This window comes from Urtica dioica, chromosome 8 (genome assembly GCF_054948205.1).
Source record: "Urtica dioica subsp. dioica isolate 48M chromosome 8, U.dioica_male_clone48M_v1_H2, whole genome shotgun sequence".
Classification (NCBI taxonomy): domain Eukaryota; kingdom Viridiplantae; phylum Streptophyta; class Magnoliopsida; order Rosales; family Urticaceae; genus Urtica; species Urtica dioica.
The window spans coordinates 8,864,126-8,883,110 of record NC_142763.1 but is presented as its reverse complement, the minus strand read 5'-3'; the positions used below and the strand labels follow the sequence as shown (position 1 = coordinate 8,883,110).

Genomic DNA, 18,985 nt, shown 5'->3' with positions numbered 1-18,985 from the left:
GATAATTTTATCGGTATTGTTCACCTTTTACTTTCTTGGGTACCACGATAAATCATTGGTATATCAAAGTATATCAGCAAAATTTGAGTTCGATACGACATCGGTAAGAGTAGTTCGATCCTTGATTTAAATTATTACTTTATTTTTCATCTATGATATTCTAAGATTAAAAAATAATCACGTTACTTTATCTTTTTAATTAACAAATACATCATATCTATTGAATAATATAATAATTTATTAAAATACCATTTTGGAATAATAACACGTGCAAAAAACATAACATTTTCAATATAAAAAAATCAATGGAAAATACAAGGGCTGTGTAAGATGAAAATCAATGAAGTTAGGAAAATTTAGGTTAAAAGTTAATCTTTTAACGGAATTTTTTTAGTTAAATTTACCGAAATTAACCGAATTTGCATTTTTAGGGCTGTGGATGTAGAAACAGCTTCTTAACAATATTACTGATGAACAACATTCTGTTATAATATTGAGAGAATGACATAACTTGATATGGTTTTTAAACATTTATTAAACATTTTTAACGTTTTCATTTTTTTTCTTTCTTATTTTAGAGGGCAAGTTGACGGAACAAGTGAACAACCTCAACAATAATACAAAGAGCATAAACCAATTTTTCCGAATAAATGACAAATATTAACAAGCATGATATTTTTTTACGAATGTTACATGCCATATTTTTTGTTTGAATAAAAATTAAATTTGTTTAAGATAGGAGCGCAGTGAAAAATATTTGAAGAGACGACAGAAAAAAACGAAAAATGATAGAACAGTGAGAGAAGAACGACGCCAAACTCACAAACAATGCGAAAACATGTACGATTGGATAAGAATAAGATAAGAAGAAAATAAATATCACCAAATCTGTTATGAAAAAAGAAGGAAAAAAAAAAAAACGGACAAAGGCCCTTCAGGAGACAATGTCGATGATTTTTTTTCCTAACAAAGTTGACGCAAAAATAAATCTCTAATTTATTTTCATTTCTAAATTCCTTCCGGTCCAAAATCCAAATAAACAATGACAAATTTAAGGAAAAAACTTCTTAATAATTATTTTGTTGAAGAACATAAAAGACAAAAGAAGGGGTAAAATAGCGAAACAGAAAGATCAGGTGTCGGAGTCTCGAACACATTTTTGTGCACACGAGGAAGCACAGTTACAATTAAAATACCCAAAATACCCTTCTCACCCAATCCCCGCCTCTCTTCTTCAATCCTTCTCTTTTTTCCCTTCTTTCATATATATATTTTTCTTCCTCTCTCCGTTTCCGTTTTTCCCTTTCCTCTCTCTCTCTCTCTCTCTGCTTCGAAGATTCCTCAACTTTGACCTAGCCATGGTGTCGGACTCGGAGCTTGTTGCTCGCCTCACGGACATCCTTCGGAACTCCGACCTCGACAAGACCACGCCCAGCGGGGTCCGCCGTCAGCTCGAGGAGCTCTTCGGCGTCGATTTGTCTGACCGGAAGTCCTTTATTCGCGAACAAATCGATTCCTTCTTGGAATCTCAGGCAACCGGCGAACCAGAGGACGGCGGCGATGGTGATGGCGATGGAGATGGCGAACCGAACGGCGACGAGGAAGAAAGCGACGGCGGAGTAAAAGAACGGTTTGTGTATTTTTCTTCTTCGTGATCGATCATTTTTATATTTTTTTTATTTTGATATTAAAGGTGAATTGAAATTCGAATGAGACAAATACATGCATTATCTTTATTCCTTTTTTGCGGATAGTATGTATAATGTATGTGATAATGTTGATTGATTTTTGCTTGGATGATTTGTTTGTATTTGCTTAGAGTTACTGATAAAGATTTAAACTTCAATCATTTCTTTATTCAGTTCTTGGCAAATCGGTGGTAACATAATGCTGATTTGGTTTGTGTTCTTGTAAAGTGGTTGTTCATTTGATCATTATTTGTCAAAGCATGTTAGATACCTGTATTTTCACTAATGTATTGGGATTTAAATCAACAAATAGGTCAAGCAAGGAGGGCAAAGTAAAAAAGAGAGGCGGGTTCAATAAATTATGTAGTCTTTCTCCGAAGCTGCAAGAGTTTGTTGGAGAAACAGAGCTGTCCAGACCAGAGGTTTGGCCTAATAAATACTATTAAACCTTATATATTTTAGTATGTCAACTGTTTCAATGGTTCTGATACCCAGGTTTTATGTGTTTCCAGGTTGTGAAGAAATTGTGGTCGTATATCCGAGAAAATGATTTACAGGATCCAAAGAATAGGAAAAATATTCTTTGTGATGAACCTTTGCGTGGCCTTTTCCGAGTCAGTACTATCAACATGTTTCAAATGAATAAAGCTCTAGCCAAGCACATTTGGCCTTTGAGCACAGAAGAGGGTATGACTAAGATGGTGTTTTTTTTTTTTGTTTCATTTTCTAGTGATGATTTGAAAGCACAATATGCAAATATATTTTTGTTTCATTTTCTTGTTAAAAGTCATGTAGTTCCTCTTTTGAGCCTCTCTTTTTAACATATGGGTTACATAGGAACATGAGATAGAAAGTAACATTTAATAATTGAGAATTGTAAAGAAAGAAGCTGATGGAACACTTTAAATAATAAAAAAAAATCACAGTAGGAGAATACAAATTATGTAAAAATCTGTGATGTCTCGTTTCTATAGACATCCCTAACAAACGTGTAGGAAAGAATGAACGAGCATTTAAGAAAGAAAAGTTTCAACCACAGTAAGCTTCTTAGGTTGTGCAACAGAAAATCTTGAAATTTCAACTTAGCTTTTATTTAATAGCTTCGAAACTGAATCTTTACATGTTTCCTTCAACATAGTTATTGTAATGCTGCTTGCCATTTTACGTTTAGTGCTGTCGTGAAGATCCATGGTGTTTGGAATTTTAACACCGTAACTTGAAAAATCAGAATATCTAAAGCACAAGGAAAGGGCAGAAGAGAGTGAGCAGTCTGATGTAGATTACAGTAAACCAGAGAAAAAAGAAAAGGTAGATAAGAAGAAAGAAGATAATGGGGTAAAAGATAGACCACGGCGAGGAAAAAGGAAAGCAGGGTGAGTCATTTTCATTTTGGTTAAATGAAGCAACTGCTCTTCCACATCATTCTTGCAGGGTTTTTTTTTTTTTTTTTTTTTTTTTTTTAAGTTCAACAATACATATTATTGCGAGTGTTATGTGGATATTGTTTGAAAATATGTTGAAGCGATTCTTCACTTAATTATACCCTCAAAAGTTGGATTACATTAGCAAAAGGTTCGTGGTTGAGTATCATAACCTTTGGAGTGACCATCACTGACTTTGTCTAAACTAAAGAGTGTCTTTGAAAAATATCACTCACCGCAAGCTCTCTCTAACTTCTGCTAAAAGCTTCACCTCCATCTCACTAGCTTCAGCGTGCCATTTATTGCTTGTCATTACCGTCGATGATAATTTTGCCTCTTTATATAATTTTGGTAATATATGATAAAATCTTACAGGTACTTGACTGTTAGACTATTGGGTTTTTATCGCCGTAGCTAGTTTTTGTCTCTACTATTCCAATCCGGCTAATTATTTTGTTAATCTTGATTTTTTTTTTACTTCCTAATTGGGTACCTGTGCCTCATAAAGTAAGTCTGCTAAGGAGGGGAAAGCCGTTAAAAAGAGAAGTGGCGGCGGCGGCGGTGGCTTTACTAAAGTATGCAGCCTCTCTCCAGAGCTTCAAACATTCACCGGCGAGACTCAACTGGCAAGAACAGAGGTACTGTGGCAAAAAATTTAATTGCTAGTTTCAAGATAATTCTCCGATGCTTTCCTTGCTATGAGCAATTTGTCTTGTATTTTAACTTCTAAATATACTTCTGTCTGATCAGGTTGTCAAGAGACTTTGGAGCTATATCAGGGAGAATCAGTTACAAGAGCCGGAGAATAAACGAAACATACTATGCGACAAGCAATTGCGTTCCCTATTTAACGTGGATAAGATCAACATGTTTCAAATGAATAAAGCCCTAACCAGGCACATATGGCCACTGAATGCAGCAGATGGTATCTTCTTGAACAATATTTTTCCTTTCAATGTCTTGAGAGACACACATATATATATCAGCTTCCTATGCTTATGAGGGTTATATTATATAGGGTTCATTAGATATATAGCCTTATTAGCTGGTTTGCTATTTAGCCAACTTTTAGTAAGTTTTTGGTAAATAGCCATAAGTCATTATTTACACGTTCAAAAAGCTTAACTGCAACAACAAAAAGGGAAATAAAAACGTGTAAATACGTCAAGTCTGTGGCTATTTACCTAATATTTACCAAAGGTTGGCTAAACAGCAATTCCGAAAGTCTAAGTGGGTTAGTTTCCTAAGTTTTTGTATTATATATTACTTGGAAATTATCCATCATCACAGTAGTAGTTTGTTAACCACCTCCACACAACTTATCTAGTTTTCCTTCTCATACTACCCAGGAATTTATCTTTTCTTGATTGAAAAAGATCCGTATGCATGAACTTTCTAACTTGTGACTAATGCCCCTTGAGATAAGAATGTGCAATTTTCACGTTTTTTTCTGATTATATTTGCTGCTAGGGACCAGTCAATTCACAGCAACTTTGATCCAAGTTAGGTTTAACATCATTCATTTCTCAACACTTTCGTATTCTGTAACCTCTTTGGTCATTCTTTACTCTCTGCAGTAGATACCTGTCTGATTTTTTTTAGTTTTGTTTAGTTTTTGGATGCTGAAATCAGATTTGTTATCTTATAATGTAACAGCTACAGAGAACTCTTCCCAAAGTGAGAAACAGCTGAAACAAGAGGAAGTAAAGGAGGAGGAAGAGGAGGAAGCAGAGGAAATAGAAGAAGAAGAAGAAGAAGATGATGATGATGATGATGAAGGTAAATATAATTATTAATTACTTTCAGGTTACTAGATGTTCGGTAAAGTTACCCATCCAACCACATTTTGCTTTGTAATTTTTTTTTAATAATAATAGAAATTACAATTACTTTATGAACGATTCAGATGAACTTAAGCAAGAAGAAAAAGAGAAGAATAATCTGTGACAACAAGTTAAAAGAGCTATTCGATGTAGACACTTTCCGTGGCTTCTTGGTCTCAAAGCTTCTGACTGCTCATTTTGTCAAAGCCAGAACAATGAGAGTTTGTCATGCTTCTGTATATAGACGTGATCCTTTGAGGCGCCCCATTTTTGGTCAAAGCTAATCATCTACTGAAACCCGGTAGTTTTTATGTCCTAACATCTCTGCAAATGGAAACAAAAGGTTTTAATGTATTGGCACTTGCAAGTTACAGGTTTTTTTTTTACCTTTCTTTTTTCAAAACCGTCCATCTAACCCTTTTTGAGTGGGTACTGTATTCTAGTTGCTTTGTGGTTTTATAATGTTTAGGATGAAAGGGACTATTAACATTAATATTCAATTATGGAACTTATCTTCGCAAAGTTGGTGAAGAGTTGGTCAATAAGTTAAACAGTATACTTACGATACATGCAAGGAGTTCTCCATCTGAATTTTTTGCTTTATATGACAACGATTATGATGTCCCATTACAAATTTAATTTTTATTTAATTTATTTATTTTCTATTATTTTGGTCCAGGAATTCCTTGGTCCTTTAATACCTTTTTGAAGTTTTCTTCAGGAAAACATTCTAATTTTTTTTTTTTTTTACAAGCTTCCGTTTAGTACTAGTTTTGGTCAATGCCCAGTCCCTGTACATTATTAGGCTTTATTTTTCAAGTCTTTGGTATCTTGTGAATGAAAATGATGTTTCTAGTTTTTGACTTTTGTATGGAGGGGTTTTGTTGGATCACGGAACGAAACGTCTTTTCTCGGTTTTTCCCACCAATTATATTAGTAACTATATTTTATAAAGACTACACCAACTTACCACTACCTTAAAAAAAAGTTGCTCAGGTCGAACTTAAGATAGCATCCAAAAAAATGAAAATCATGCTAAAAGGCCATCGTGTTGATATTCTAAGTTAATGGACTGTTGGCGCAAAATAATAATAATTTCAATATGTCACAATTCACAAAGTTCAAAGACTAAATGTAGTTTTTTTTTTTTTTTTTTTTATATTATTTTGTTCACTAATTGTCAAAAGTATTGTGTGTTTAAGAGTTGTGTGAGATTGAGTCTCACGTAGAAAATATATGGAGAAGAAGAGCTTCTTATGTATGAAACACTGCGTGGAGACACTAGTAGCATTTTGTTGGAGCACTTGAATGAGATAGGCAACATCGCGGTTTGTGCGTCAATTCTCGATGTGGTGATTTGGTGATTGTTATACCAATGGTCGACACGTCGTTTGGACCAATAGTTGTGTTGTTTACACCAACACTTGTGTCGTTTGGTCAACTATAGTGTTGTTGGATAGTAGTTGTCATTTATTGAAGAGTCGCGATTTCTTGTCGTTTCTCGTCACTTGTACACAATTTCATCGGGTTAGGTTTAGAGAATTTCTATCACTATCTTTCGATATTTATCTCCCTCAGACACATTCTTTGTAGAAATAGTTGTTAATGTTTATTGTTTTCTAGATTTCAATTTGTCTCGGTGCGCAGAATTGTCGTATCATGCAATATTATGCATGTGAAAGACCTTCAAAATGTTCGAGAGATGCATATGGTTCTTAAAAATAAATATTTATATGCGTGAGTCAAGTTCAAACATGCAACAAACGAATTCAATCTCGAGTCTCATTGATATATATCAACAACAAAAACGTAATCACATAAAAAAAATGAATTAAAAAAAATACTTAAGAGACGAGGTGTCAATTAGTCACATAGAATTCTTGTTTCCAATTTTATATGACATCTCTAGATATATAAAATTGGAAACAAGAAATGTCATTATAAAATTGGAAACAAGAATTCTATGTAGTAGCATATAGCTCATTTTTTAATAAATAAACAAAAGCTACTTAGGGCACGAGGGCATGATTGTATGGCTGACTCTCATAATGGATGCTCTCAAAGAATGCGCAAACAATTTCTCATATCCAAGAAATTGGTCATCATGATATGTCAATATCGTTGACGGCATATATTAAAACATATACACATAACACATCTCTTCATAGTTTCATAGAAACTTTGACTTAGAAAAATAAATTAGTAATAATCATATGGCTTAGAGCATCTTTAATAGTACATTAGCTTAATTTGTCAAATCAATTTTTTAAGGTATAATTTTTTTAAGCAACATTGCTCTTTAATGGTAAGTCAATCTCCATCTTATTGCTTAAACATTAACCATATTTTTTTTTTTTACATTTTATTGCATTCTCATTGGTTGAAAAATAAGTGGGACCCATTAGCTTAGTTTAGAGCCAATTTGTTAATAGAGCTAATTTGCTCTACCAAGCAAATAGTTAAAATGTGCAACAATGGTTAAGCTAATAGCTTAAACTTTTCAAAATTGCTAACAAGTCCCTCTTTTTGCACCATTAAAGATGCTCTAAATGTTCTTTTTGCGATATAACCCGGATCATTTTGATGAGTTTCAACGTGCTTTTTTTTTATTACTATTATTAATTGTTTCAAATGGGCTTCATTATACCATTGAGTAAGTTTGGTTTTATCAAAATCTAAATAAAAAATAGAAAGAAAAATAATGCAATACCTAACAAATTACAGTATCAATTTTTATTGTTTTACATTTTTAATATTATGTAAATAGTTATTTTCATTTTATATGGAAAAACTTCAGTCCCTTTATATTTATATATATAATATCATCTAGCCTCCCTTTTCTTTCGCTATCTTTCGCTTGAAAATAATACTCTTAACTATCCTAAGAGATATTCAACTCACTCCATTATGAAGTGGGGTGAGACATAATGGGGTTGAATTTGCTCCAACCTAACCCCTAATGGAATGGGGGAATAGTAATACTCTAAATATGAAGTTTCACTATTTCATTCTGCTCCATTTTGGAGTGAAATTTTATTAAAATAAATTACTTTATTTAATTATAAATCAACCACAATATTTATTATAATTATATATTTGTGTGTAATTGAATTATTCTATTACAAAATTACATATGAAATTATTTTAGTTTATTCTAATTTGATATATATATATATATATATATATATATATATATATTTATCTTGACAAGTGATAGAAAATAAAGCACTAAAAAATTCATTAAAATATTAATTTTCATTGCAAATAAACCAGAAAATAAATAGCATAACATACACATATAAATAAATAAATATTTAGTATTTTTGTATAATGTTAGTTTTTAAATTTTGAACCAAATAAATACATGTTATATGTAATGTAAGTTTTTTTTTAAATATAATAATATTGGATTCAAAGTATACAAGTTAAATAATTTAAAGTTGTAGTGTAATAAATAGAATTGTTAAAATTATTAACATAATAGAGTTATGAAAAATATGTTTTTTTGGTGTTAAAAATTGTGTATTGGGTTGAAGATGAAATACTGTTTGTTTTGATAGAAACTGTATTTTGAAGTATAAAAAAATTGTATTTTTTTTAGTTTTTGGGTTAGAGATGGTGGTCTAAGTAGTGTATGGCAAATTTTAACAACTTTTTTATAATACCTTGATAAACTCTCATACATATGTACTGAAACTATGAACTAAGCTAAATAGTTTGATGTGTATATATTGGATAATTTCATATATCAAAGTAATTTTATATAACAGCCTTTGTCGATATCAAGATAAAAAAAAAAAAAAAAAAAATATATATAATAGGTGATGTACTCATATGGTGTAGAGTTGATCATGCACTCATATTATATATGCAATAAAAAGTGCATGCTTTAAAAGGAGTGGGACACTAACACTACTGTACTGCCCTTAACCCAACATTTCCATGAAAACGTCATTCGCACAAAAGTAGTAAATGGATGAACCAAAACCGACGAGAGAGAGAGAGAGAGGTGGGACCCACCAATCTATGAAGAATGTGGAAGCTCAGCCGTTGAAATGCGGCGAACAGATTCCTCTTACTGCCACGTATGTCATGCCATTTGTCAAGCTTGTGTTTATATGAGTCTGACTGAAACGAAAAGCAAAAGCTTGTGTTTGTATGAGAGAGAGAGAGAGGTGGAACCAAAAGCTTGTGTTTTAGCTTCTGGAAAAGTTATCGTTAAAAACAACTAGCTAATGTTTAGTTGTAGCGTTAATGCATGTCTTGTAATTTAATGACAACAATCAATCCTGAAAACAAAATAAAATTATTATCGTTAAACATTGTTGATATTCTTATTGAATTGTAACGCATATATGATAATAAAAAAACATTTTAATTAATGATAAGTTATAGCTAGCTTGTTTCAATTTAATCATGTTACTTTAACAATTATACTCAATATTTTTCCCTTCCCACACTTGATATAAACTCCATAAAACAGTACATTATATCTTTTTAAAATTCCAGTCTTTTAGTTACTTATTTAAAATAGATTTTTTTTTCTTCAGATGCCTATCTAACTATAGACCATCAAAATATGAAGAAAATGATAAATGATAAAAGAGTAAGAAGATTCAAGAGTTTACCTTTTCTTTTTGTATTTTTAGAGTCATTGGATACTATCAACAACAACAAAAAGATAATGATTCCATCGTGGAACATAATAAATGAATATATATATACAGTATATAGATAGGGAAGAACCTTTTTTTCTAAAATATATAATAAAAAGATACCCTAATTAATACAATCTACTTCACCAAACAAGAAGAATCTAATAATACACCAAAAAAAAAACGGAAGCAGTTCCAATCAATATGTATAGACGTAGTTTCTTAAATTATCAAAGCAATAATAAAAAAAATTCAGGAAATAGTAATAAATAAAAATAAGGCAATAGTTACACGTTTCTGCTATGCAGGCACCGAAAGATTCTTTGTGCTTTCGAGGGTTTGATTGCTTTGATAGGTTTTCAACTTCAACTGAGAATAAAGCAAGCCATGAAAAAGCACACTATATATGTTGTTGATATTTATTGATAATGTTGTTTTTTCATGAAAGCAACTCAACTATACTTCAATTCAATATCGTGGTCCAACTTATACATATATATGTATATACCTATACATAATATGTATGGATGTCAAGCACATTTGTCCTCAATATGTGTGCTTAGCAAATTCATATAAAAATATATTTTAAATGAGATAACTTTCACTTAGTGGCTGAAAGTGAAAACATGAAAACAACTTCAATATTATTTTGTCTCATTTCAAACAAATATCATAGTCATCTACTTGTAAGCCACACTGTTGCTCATCTGATTTTATTAGATAACGTGTTCAAATATTTAATATCTCATCCTCATTCTTATGGAGTAAATTTAACCGCTTTATTTATTTATTTTTAAAAAAAAAAAAAAAAAACAAACCGCCTCAGTACATAGTACCAAGACATGCATAATCTTAGGCCATGCACGTTATATGCATATAAAAAAAATATAACATTACGATGTTGTCACCCTTATATGCTATAATAGTCAAAGAAATTGAATTTTATATATAAAAGTTTCATGTAAAATATTCATACAGACATGTCACAATATATTGTCCTTAAATATTTAACTCTATTTAATACGGTTTTGACAATTTTTTCGACTTTAACCACACATGCCAATTTATATCTTCCATTATGTATTACATTATATTTTTTTTACTTGTTGTGATCGATTGTTGTTTCTTCCATGGTTTCACCATACGTTGATGGAAATTTCGGTGAAACATTGTAAATAATAATAATAATAATAAAAGACTCAACAATTTACCTTAATAGTTTATGAATAGTGATCGATTTTTTTTCTTCTAATAGTAGCATACAAGAAAACAAAGTCTAATACATTTAGCATTCGTCACATTTTGAAATAGTTACCAAGAAATTATATTGAAATATATAAATAGTAGATATATGGTGTGTGCATTCTAGACAGTAGCCAATACCGTCAATTTAATCTCAGCAAGTGCAGTTTATTTTCTTGATTAATAATTGCATTTACTGATTTCTTATCAATATTTTTAAAATTTTTGTAATTAACTTATAAGCTAGTGCAAGAAGAAGTACAAAGAAAAGGTTAGAAAAAGGAGTTCAAATTAACAAGCAGCAGAACTGCTTAACAAGATATTATAAACATGCCAATATGGCATTCAAAGATATATAAATTACAGTAAGACACAAATATCTCAGGAGTAAATTACAAAAAGAACCTCTCAAAAAATTGAAAGTAAAAAAATAGTACAAGTTCGTTCGGTCGTACCTCCAATAATATCTGTAAGAAGAGATTCCACCTTTTTAAAGGAACCCAAAGATTAATAAAAACAAAATGTAATGAATGTTAAGAACCAAAAAGATAGTGAAGAAGTCACCAAAAATTCCATGAAGATGAACTTGTGGTCATCACGTGAAAGATGTGTAAGCAAATAATACAGTATTAGTAGGGCCAGTGTTTCACAGCCCATATAGTTTAGGTGTAACCAATAATGAAGGTAACAGTAACACAAATCATCTTTTTATGGATCATTTTAAATCTAATTTATTTAACTCCAATTTATTTAAAACAATGATGGTACTGGACCTACTGGTAAAGGTAATTTTTTAAATGTAATTAAAAATATAAATCAGATAAAACACACTTGTCCATTATCAGTATTTCAATGTACACTCATGTCAAAATTGGATCTCAAACGTGATAAAACTTAAGAAAATCTATTTTAAACTTTTGAGGAAGGTGTGTGTGTGTGTGTGTGTGTGTGTGTGTGTGTGTGTGTGTGTGTGTGTGTGTGTGTGTGTGTGTGTGTGTGTGTGTGTGTGTGTGTGTGTGTGTGTGTGTGTGTGTGTGTGTGTGTGTGTGTGTGTGTGTGTGTGTGTGTGTGTGTGTGTGTGTGTGTGTGTGTGTGTGTGTGTGTGTGTGTGTGTGTGTGTGTGTGTGTGTGTGTGTGTGTGTGTGTGTGTGTGTGTGTGTGTGTGTGTGTGTGTGTGTGTGTGTGTGTGTGTGTGTGTGTGTGTGTGTGTGTGTGTGTGTGTGTGTGTGTGTGTGTGTGTGTGTGTGTGTGTGTGTGTGTGTGTGTGTGTGTGTGTGTGTGTGTGTGTGTGTGTGTGTGTGTGTGTGTGTGTGTGTGTGTGTGTGTGTGTGTGTGTGTGTGTGTGTGTGTGTGTGTGTGTGTGTGTGTGTGTGTGTGTGTGTGTGTGTGTGTGTGTGTGTGTGTGTGTGTGTGTGTGTGTGTGTGTGTGTGTGTGTGTGTGTGTGTGTGTGTGTGTGTGTGTGTGTGTGTGTGTGTGTGTGTGTGTGTGTGTGTGTGTGTGTGTGTGTGTTTTTTTTAAAATGAGTGTGTGAATTTGTGAATGAAAATGGGATTTTATCAAACCGATGAGTATTTCTTGTATAAAAAGGTGAAAAGCAAACAAAGTTTTCTAATATTATTTTTTAGTATTGAGGTAAATAAACTAATTAGATGTATTTTTCTTATATTTTATCAAATTTATATTTTTCTTTAATAAGAAATGTGTGTTCTACAAATAAATATAAAACATTACAATATATATGTGTGTATATATATATTGTGGGGCTTGATCTAAGCTTCATGGTTGTTTCTGTGCCGTCAGATCTGGCTCTCCCTGAAGCTGTGCCGTTGGATCTTCGGGTTACGTAAGTAAGAAGTTAGTTAGGTGTAAGTCTAATTAAACGGTTGTAACAGGATTATTACTTCTATGTATTATAAATAGAAGGGTCCTGAGTAGTTTTCAGAGAGAGAGAAATTAGAGTGAGAAACACATTGAGAATTGAAGATCAGTGAGTTGGCAAAACACTCAATTGTAACAAGAGATCGATTTGATCCTGATAGTGAAGAGAGAGGCAAAGGCAGGAGTAGATCACATTGATCGAACCTGGGTAAATTCTGTGTGTTCGACTTTCTTTGTTGATAATCCCAATTTCTCTTAGGCTAGGTCAAAACGCAGAAGGCAAGAACTCTGTTCTTGAAGGTTCTCTGGTGCGTTATTCACTACAATTGGTATCAGAGCCAACTGAGGAAATGGGAATCTCCAAGATCGAAGTCGATCGGTTCGATGGGAAAAGTGATTTCGGAATTTGGCGTCAAAGGATGATGGCAATTCTGGTGCAAATGAAAGTCGCGAAGGTAATCTCAGAAAAAGGTCTACCTGAGACCATGGAAGCATCGGAAAAGGAAGAGCTTGAATCGCTCGCCTACAGCACCATTATTCTTCATCTCGGTGACAGAGTAATGCGCGAAGTGTCGAAGGAAAAGACGGCGATTGACGTTTGGCGGAAGCTCGAATCCCTCTACATCAAAAAGACGCTCTCGAATCGCGTTCATCACAAGGGAAGGCTCTACAGTTTTCGTTTCTCTGAAGACAAATCCATTGGAGAAAATCTTGACGAATTCAATCGAATCGTCAATGATCTCAGTAACATCGGTGTGAATGATGTCAAAGATGAAGATCTGGCGATCCTCATCTTGAATGCGCTTCCAAAGTCTTTCTCCACATTTGTCGAGACGATGAAATACGCCAGGGACTCGCTGACCCTCGAAGGAGTCCAAATCGCCTTGAAATCAAAGGAACGCGAATCAAGAACTGAAAAGAAGACTCAAGCAGAAGGTCTGGCTATTCGTGGAAAGCATGACAAGCGAAATTCGAAGAACAAGTCGAAGGAACAGAAAAAGCCAGCTCAAGACAAAGACGTCGTCCTCAAATGCTATCACTGCCACAAGGAGGGACATTTCAGGCGAGATTGCCCTGAACGCAGCAAAGGAAACCAAACCACAGGCAAGAATGGCGAGACAGCCGTCGTAGAAGACAAAGGCTATGAATCAGCAGATCTTCTCAACGTCACCTCTACACAACCATCCTCGGCATGGATCCTCGACACCGGATGTACCTTCCACATGTCTCCGAATCAAGACTGGTTTGAAGATCTCAAGATTCAACCAGAAGGCAAAGTCTTGCTCGGAAATGACGGATCGTGCAGAGTAGATGGCATAGGAAACGTAAGGATCAAGATGTTCGATGGTAAAGATCGTCTCTTGCAAAATGTAAGGTACATTCCTGAACTGAAACGCAATCTGATCTCGCTTGGTACGCTTGAGCAGCTTGGTTTCTCCTTTGCTTCTGAGAATGGTGTTTTATCTGTCTATAAGGGGTCTAAAACCTATATCAAAGGAGAAAGAAAGAATGGTCTGTACTATCTTATGGGTTCCACGGTCACTGGTTCTGCTCACAATGTTAATATTGCTGATAACAAAGTCTCTAAGCTTTGGCATTGTAGGCTTGGTCATGTTAGTTCTAGGGGTATGATAGAACTTGCAAAACAAGGTGTGTTTGGAACAGATAAACCTGTTGCTTTTGATTTCTGTGAAGAATGTGTACTAGGCAAATCAAGCAGGTCAAAATTTCCAAAGGCTGTACACACATCTACACAGGTTTTGGATTATGCACATTCAGACTTATGGGGACCTGCAAAGGTAAGATCTCATGGAGGTAACAGGTACTTTATGACCATTATTGATGACTTTTCACGTAGAGTTTGGGTTTATTTTCTGTCACATAAGAACCAAGCTTTTGAAACCTTCAAATCCTGGAAAATCTTGGTAGAAAATCAAACTGAAAAGAAACTCAAAAGGTTTAGATCAGATAATGGTTTAGAATATTGTGCCCTGGAGTTTAACGATTTTTGTAGGCAAGCTGGTATCCAGAGACACCATTCAGTGGCAAACACACCTCAGCAAAATGGCCTTGCTGAGAGGTATAACAGGACAGTTATGGAAAGGGTTAAATGCATGCTCATACACGCCAAGCTGCCAAGAACTTTCTGGGCTGAGGCGGTTTCAACAGCAAGCTATCTCCAAAATAGATGTCCATCAAGGGCCATCAACATGAAGACTCCCATGCAAATGTGGTCCACACACCCTACTGATTACAAGAGACTGAGAGTCTTTGGATGCACAGCCTATGCTCACATCAAGCAAGGAAAGCTTGATGCCAGGGCACTGAAATGCATCTTCATAGGATATCCTGAAGGAGTCAAGGGCTACAAATTGTGGTGCACAGAACCTGGTCACAAGAAGTCCCTTATCAGCAGAGACGTAATCTTCAATGAAGATGATTTTCAAGGCAGAATGTCAGAGGAGCAGATAGACATTCTTGAAGAAAGTGATCAGAATCAAGACTCAAGCATTCAGGTGGAGCTTCAAGCAGATCAACAACCAGAAAATCAAGTCCAAGGAAATGATGAAAACGCAGATGACCAACCTGAGGAGGCACAAGATGATGAACCAGATGAAGTTGTTCATGATCAAGGAGAGATTGAGTCCTATCAGCTTGTCAGGGATAGACAAAGAAGGGCAATCAGACCACCTGAAAGGTGTGGATATCTGGTTTCTAACATTCCTGATGACTATGATGTGCAGGATATTGTGGCATATGCCTACATGGTAAGCTCAGATCTCATGAATGAGGAACCAAGAAATTATAGAGAAGCCGTGCAATGCAAGTTATCTCAGAAATGGAAGCAAGCCATGGAAGAAGAGATTGATTCTCTCAAAGAAAACAAAACCTGGATTCTTGTCAATATCCCACCTGGACAGAAGCTTGTTGGATCCAAATGGATCTACAAAGTCAAACAAGGCATTCCCGGTGTTGAAGAACCAAGGCTAAAGGCTCGGTTGGTGGCAAAGGGATTCACACAAAAGGAGGGAATAGATTATAATGAAATCTACTCCCCGGTGGTTAAACACAGATCTATAAGAGCTATCCTTGCCCTTGTCACTCAGTTCAACTGGGAGTTGGAACAGCTAGACGTCAAGACAGCTTTCCTCTACGGTGACCTAGATGAAACCATATACATGCGTCAGCCAGAGGGCTATGAGAAAGGAGACAAGGACAAGGTTGTGTGCCTGCTAAAGAAGTCTTTGTATGGCTTGAAACAGTCGCCCCGGCAGTGGTATATCAAGTTTGACGATTTTATGGTCAGAAACGGTTACAAGAGAAGCTACTACGACTGGTGTGTCTACCTGAAGAAGCTTGAAGATGACAATTACATATATCTTCTTCTCTATGTGGATGATATGCTAATTGTCAGCAAAGAAATGTCAGAGATTCAAGCTCTAAAGAATCAACTAAACATGACTTTTAAGATGAAGGATCTTGGAGCTGCCAAGAAGATTCTCGGAATGCAAATCATCAGAAACAGAAAAAAAGGAACTCTCTATCTTCATCAGCAAGATTATCTACAGAAAGTCATTGAGAGATTTGACATGACAAAGGCCAAGTCTGTTCAGACTCCATTAGCCAAGCATTTCAATCTCTCAATCACTCAGAGACCATCTACACCTGCTGAGAAGAACTACATGGAATCTGTTCCCTATTCTAGTGCTGTGGGGAGCATTATGTACTCCATGATGTGCTCAAGACCTGACCTTGCACACAGCATCAGCGTTGTGAGCAGGTACATGGCTGAACCTGGGAAAGATCATTGGCACGCTGTCAAATGGATCTTGAGGTATTTACAGGGAACAACCAACACAGGTCTGGTCTACAGAAGAAGTCTCGAAGGAGTCAAGGTCCAGGGTTATGTAGATTCAGATTACGCTGGAAACTTGGACACCAGAAAATCTCTCACCGGATATGTTTTCACTGTGTGTGGTGGAGCAGTCAGCTGGAAGTCAACATTACAACCTGTAGTGGCACTCTCAACCACGGAAGCTGAATACATGGCTGTCACTGAAGCCATTAAAGAAGCTATATGGATGAAGGGTCTCATGACTGAGTTGGGGTTTAAACAAGAGGATGTGACTGTGCACTGTGACAGTCAAAGCGCAATCCACTTGTCTAAACATCAAGTGTTCCACGAGAGATCGAAACACATAGATGTTAAACTTCATTTTGTGAGAGACATCCTGGATTCTGGTGAAGTGAAGATCAAGAAGATTGACACCGAAGATAACCCTGCTGACATGATGACTAAGACAGTTTCAACTGCAAAATTCAACCATTGCAAGAAACTGGTCTTGGTAGAAGAACACCCTTAGGGTGAGAAGTCTGCCTCTCTCAAGCTAGTTGGACTGAAGTAAGATCAAGGTGGAGAATTGTGGGGCTTGATCTAAGCTTCATGGTTGTTTCTGTGCCGTCAGATCTGGCTCTCCCTGAAGCTGTGCCGTTGGATCTTCGGGTTACGTAAGTAAGAAGTTAGTTAGGTGTAAGTCTAATTAAACGGTTGTAACAGGATTATTACTTCTATGTATTATAAATAGAAGGGTCCTGAGTAGTTTTCAGAGAGAGAGAAATTAGAGTGAGAAACACATTGAGAATTGAAGATCAGTGAGTTGGCAAAACACTCAATTGTAACAAGAGATCGATTTGATCCTGATAGTGAAGAGAGAGGCAAAGGCAGGAGTAGATCACATTGATCGAACCTGGGTAAATTCTGTGTGTTCGACTTTCTTTGTTGATAATCCCAATTTCTCTTAGGCTAAGTCAAAACGCAGAAGGCAAGAACTCTGTTCTTGAAGGTTCTCTGGTGCGTTATTCACTACATATATATATATATATATATATATATATATATATATATATATATATATATATATATATAAACTCGAAATTTGCATTAAGAAAGAAAGGAAAACGTTTCTTGGATTCTCAGGCGTATCTCTATTCATATTATATGCTCATTCTTTGGCTGCGAACAATGCAAAATGGTTGGTTATAACGTGGTCAAGCCGAGGCACTACAAACTTTTGTTCTCTTTTCTGTTGTTTATTTTTATTCCATTTATTTGTTTCTGTATCCAGATAGAATTCCAGGACCTTCCTTCTCTATACTATTTATTATTTTAAGGTGATCCTTTTGTTGATCTATATTAAATGAAATAAAATATAATTTTTAATCAATTGACCAAACTATCTTTGATTGCGATATATATATATATATATATATATATATATATATATATATATATATATATATCCTCTTCATACATGACCTGGCTTGAACACGATCAATTCCTTCCCATCATTTGCTTTTATTAGAAGCTGGATTATGAGAATCTTATACCTCTTTTTGACTGATTATCATGTGGAATATTACATTAGAAGTTGTTTTATAGGATATTTTTAGACTTGTAATAAAGGCTCACACTAAGCCGACAAAAAAGCCTACCAAATCCTAATAGCATATATCATCAATTAATCTTCATTTTTGTTACCACTTTTATTTAGAAACCGTAGACCATTGGTTTAATCTAGAGAATAATGCTTTTCTATGGTTTTTTTTTTTTTTGTTAAATTGATTTTTTAAAAAGCGTATGAAGATTCTATTAAAATACAAATAATGTACTCATTAGTACAAGCGAAAAAAAAAATTAGATACAAAAATGGTAGTTAGTTTAGTCTAATGGTGATCTCACATATATTTCAATTGATAAGTCTTGGGTTCAAAGATGTCTCTTTAGAATTTATCTTAAATCATATAATTTTGACTAAAAATACCACATACGCTTGAACTACTTATATATCATGTAATTTTGATCAATATTACAATTTAAAAAAAAATACAAAATAGACGTACATCATAATGAATTTAACACTAACACTTGATAGAAGTATTAGCCCATTTTGTAGCATGAATGATGAGTTTGGGAGATAAGACTTGACAACCACATGATAAGCTTTGCACAAGATGATTTATCCACGTCAAATACGGGACAACTCCAAATCACTAAAATCGACAATGAAGGCCACACTGATCATTACCATTTTTTGGGATCTTATAGGAATGGCCCAAGACTAAGTCGCGTTTTTCGTATAATTGATTTGAACTTTGGGAGTACTATCAGAGCCTTATACAGAATTTGTGTGTGTGTGTGTGTTTTTTTTTTTTTAATGAGTATTTTTTATCTTAATTGTATTTTTTTTTTTTTTTTAACAACCATCGGTTACATAAG

The 18,985-nt window shown here is 34.4% G+C and overlaps 1 protein-coding gene across 1 annotated transcript; it reads left to right on the top strand.

Moving 5' to 3' along the window:
• The first annotated feature begins 1,289 nt into the window (after positions 1-1,289).
• LOC149387883 (uncharacterized) lies at positions 1,290-5,316 on the top strand. Its single transcript, XM_089624239.1, has 8 exons — positions 1,290-1,630; positions 2,002-2,110; positions 2,201-2,375; positions 2,917-3,061; positions 3,618-3,747; positions 3,860-4,034; positions 4,766-4,888; positions 5,016-5,316. Exons 1-8 carry the CDS (start codon positions 1,359-1,361, stop codon positions 5,054-5,056), a joined length of 1,170 nt encoding a protein of 389 aa, XP_089480365.1. The 5' UTR covers positions 1,290-1,358; the 3' UTR covers positions 5,057-5,316.
• The last annotated feature ends 13,669 nt before the right edge of the window (positions 5,317-18,985 follow it).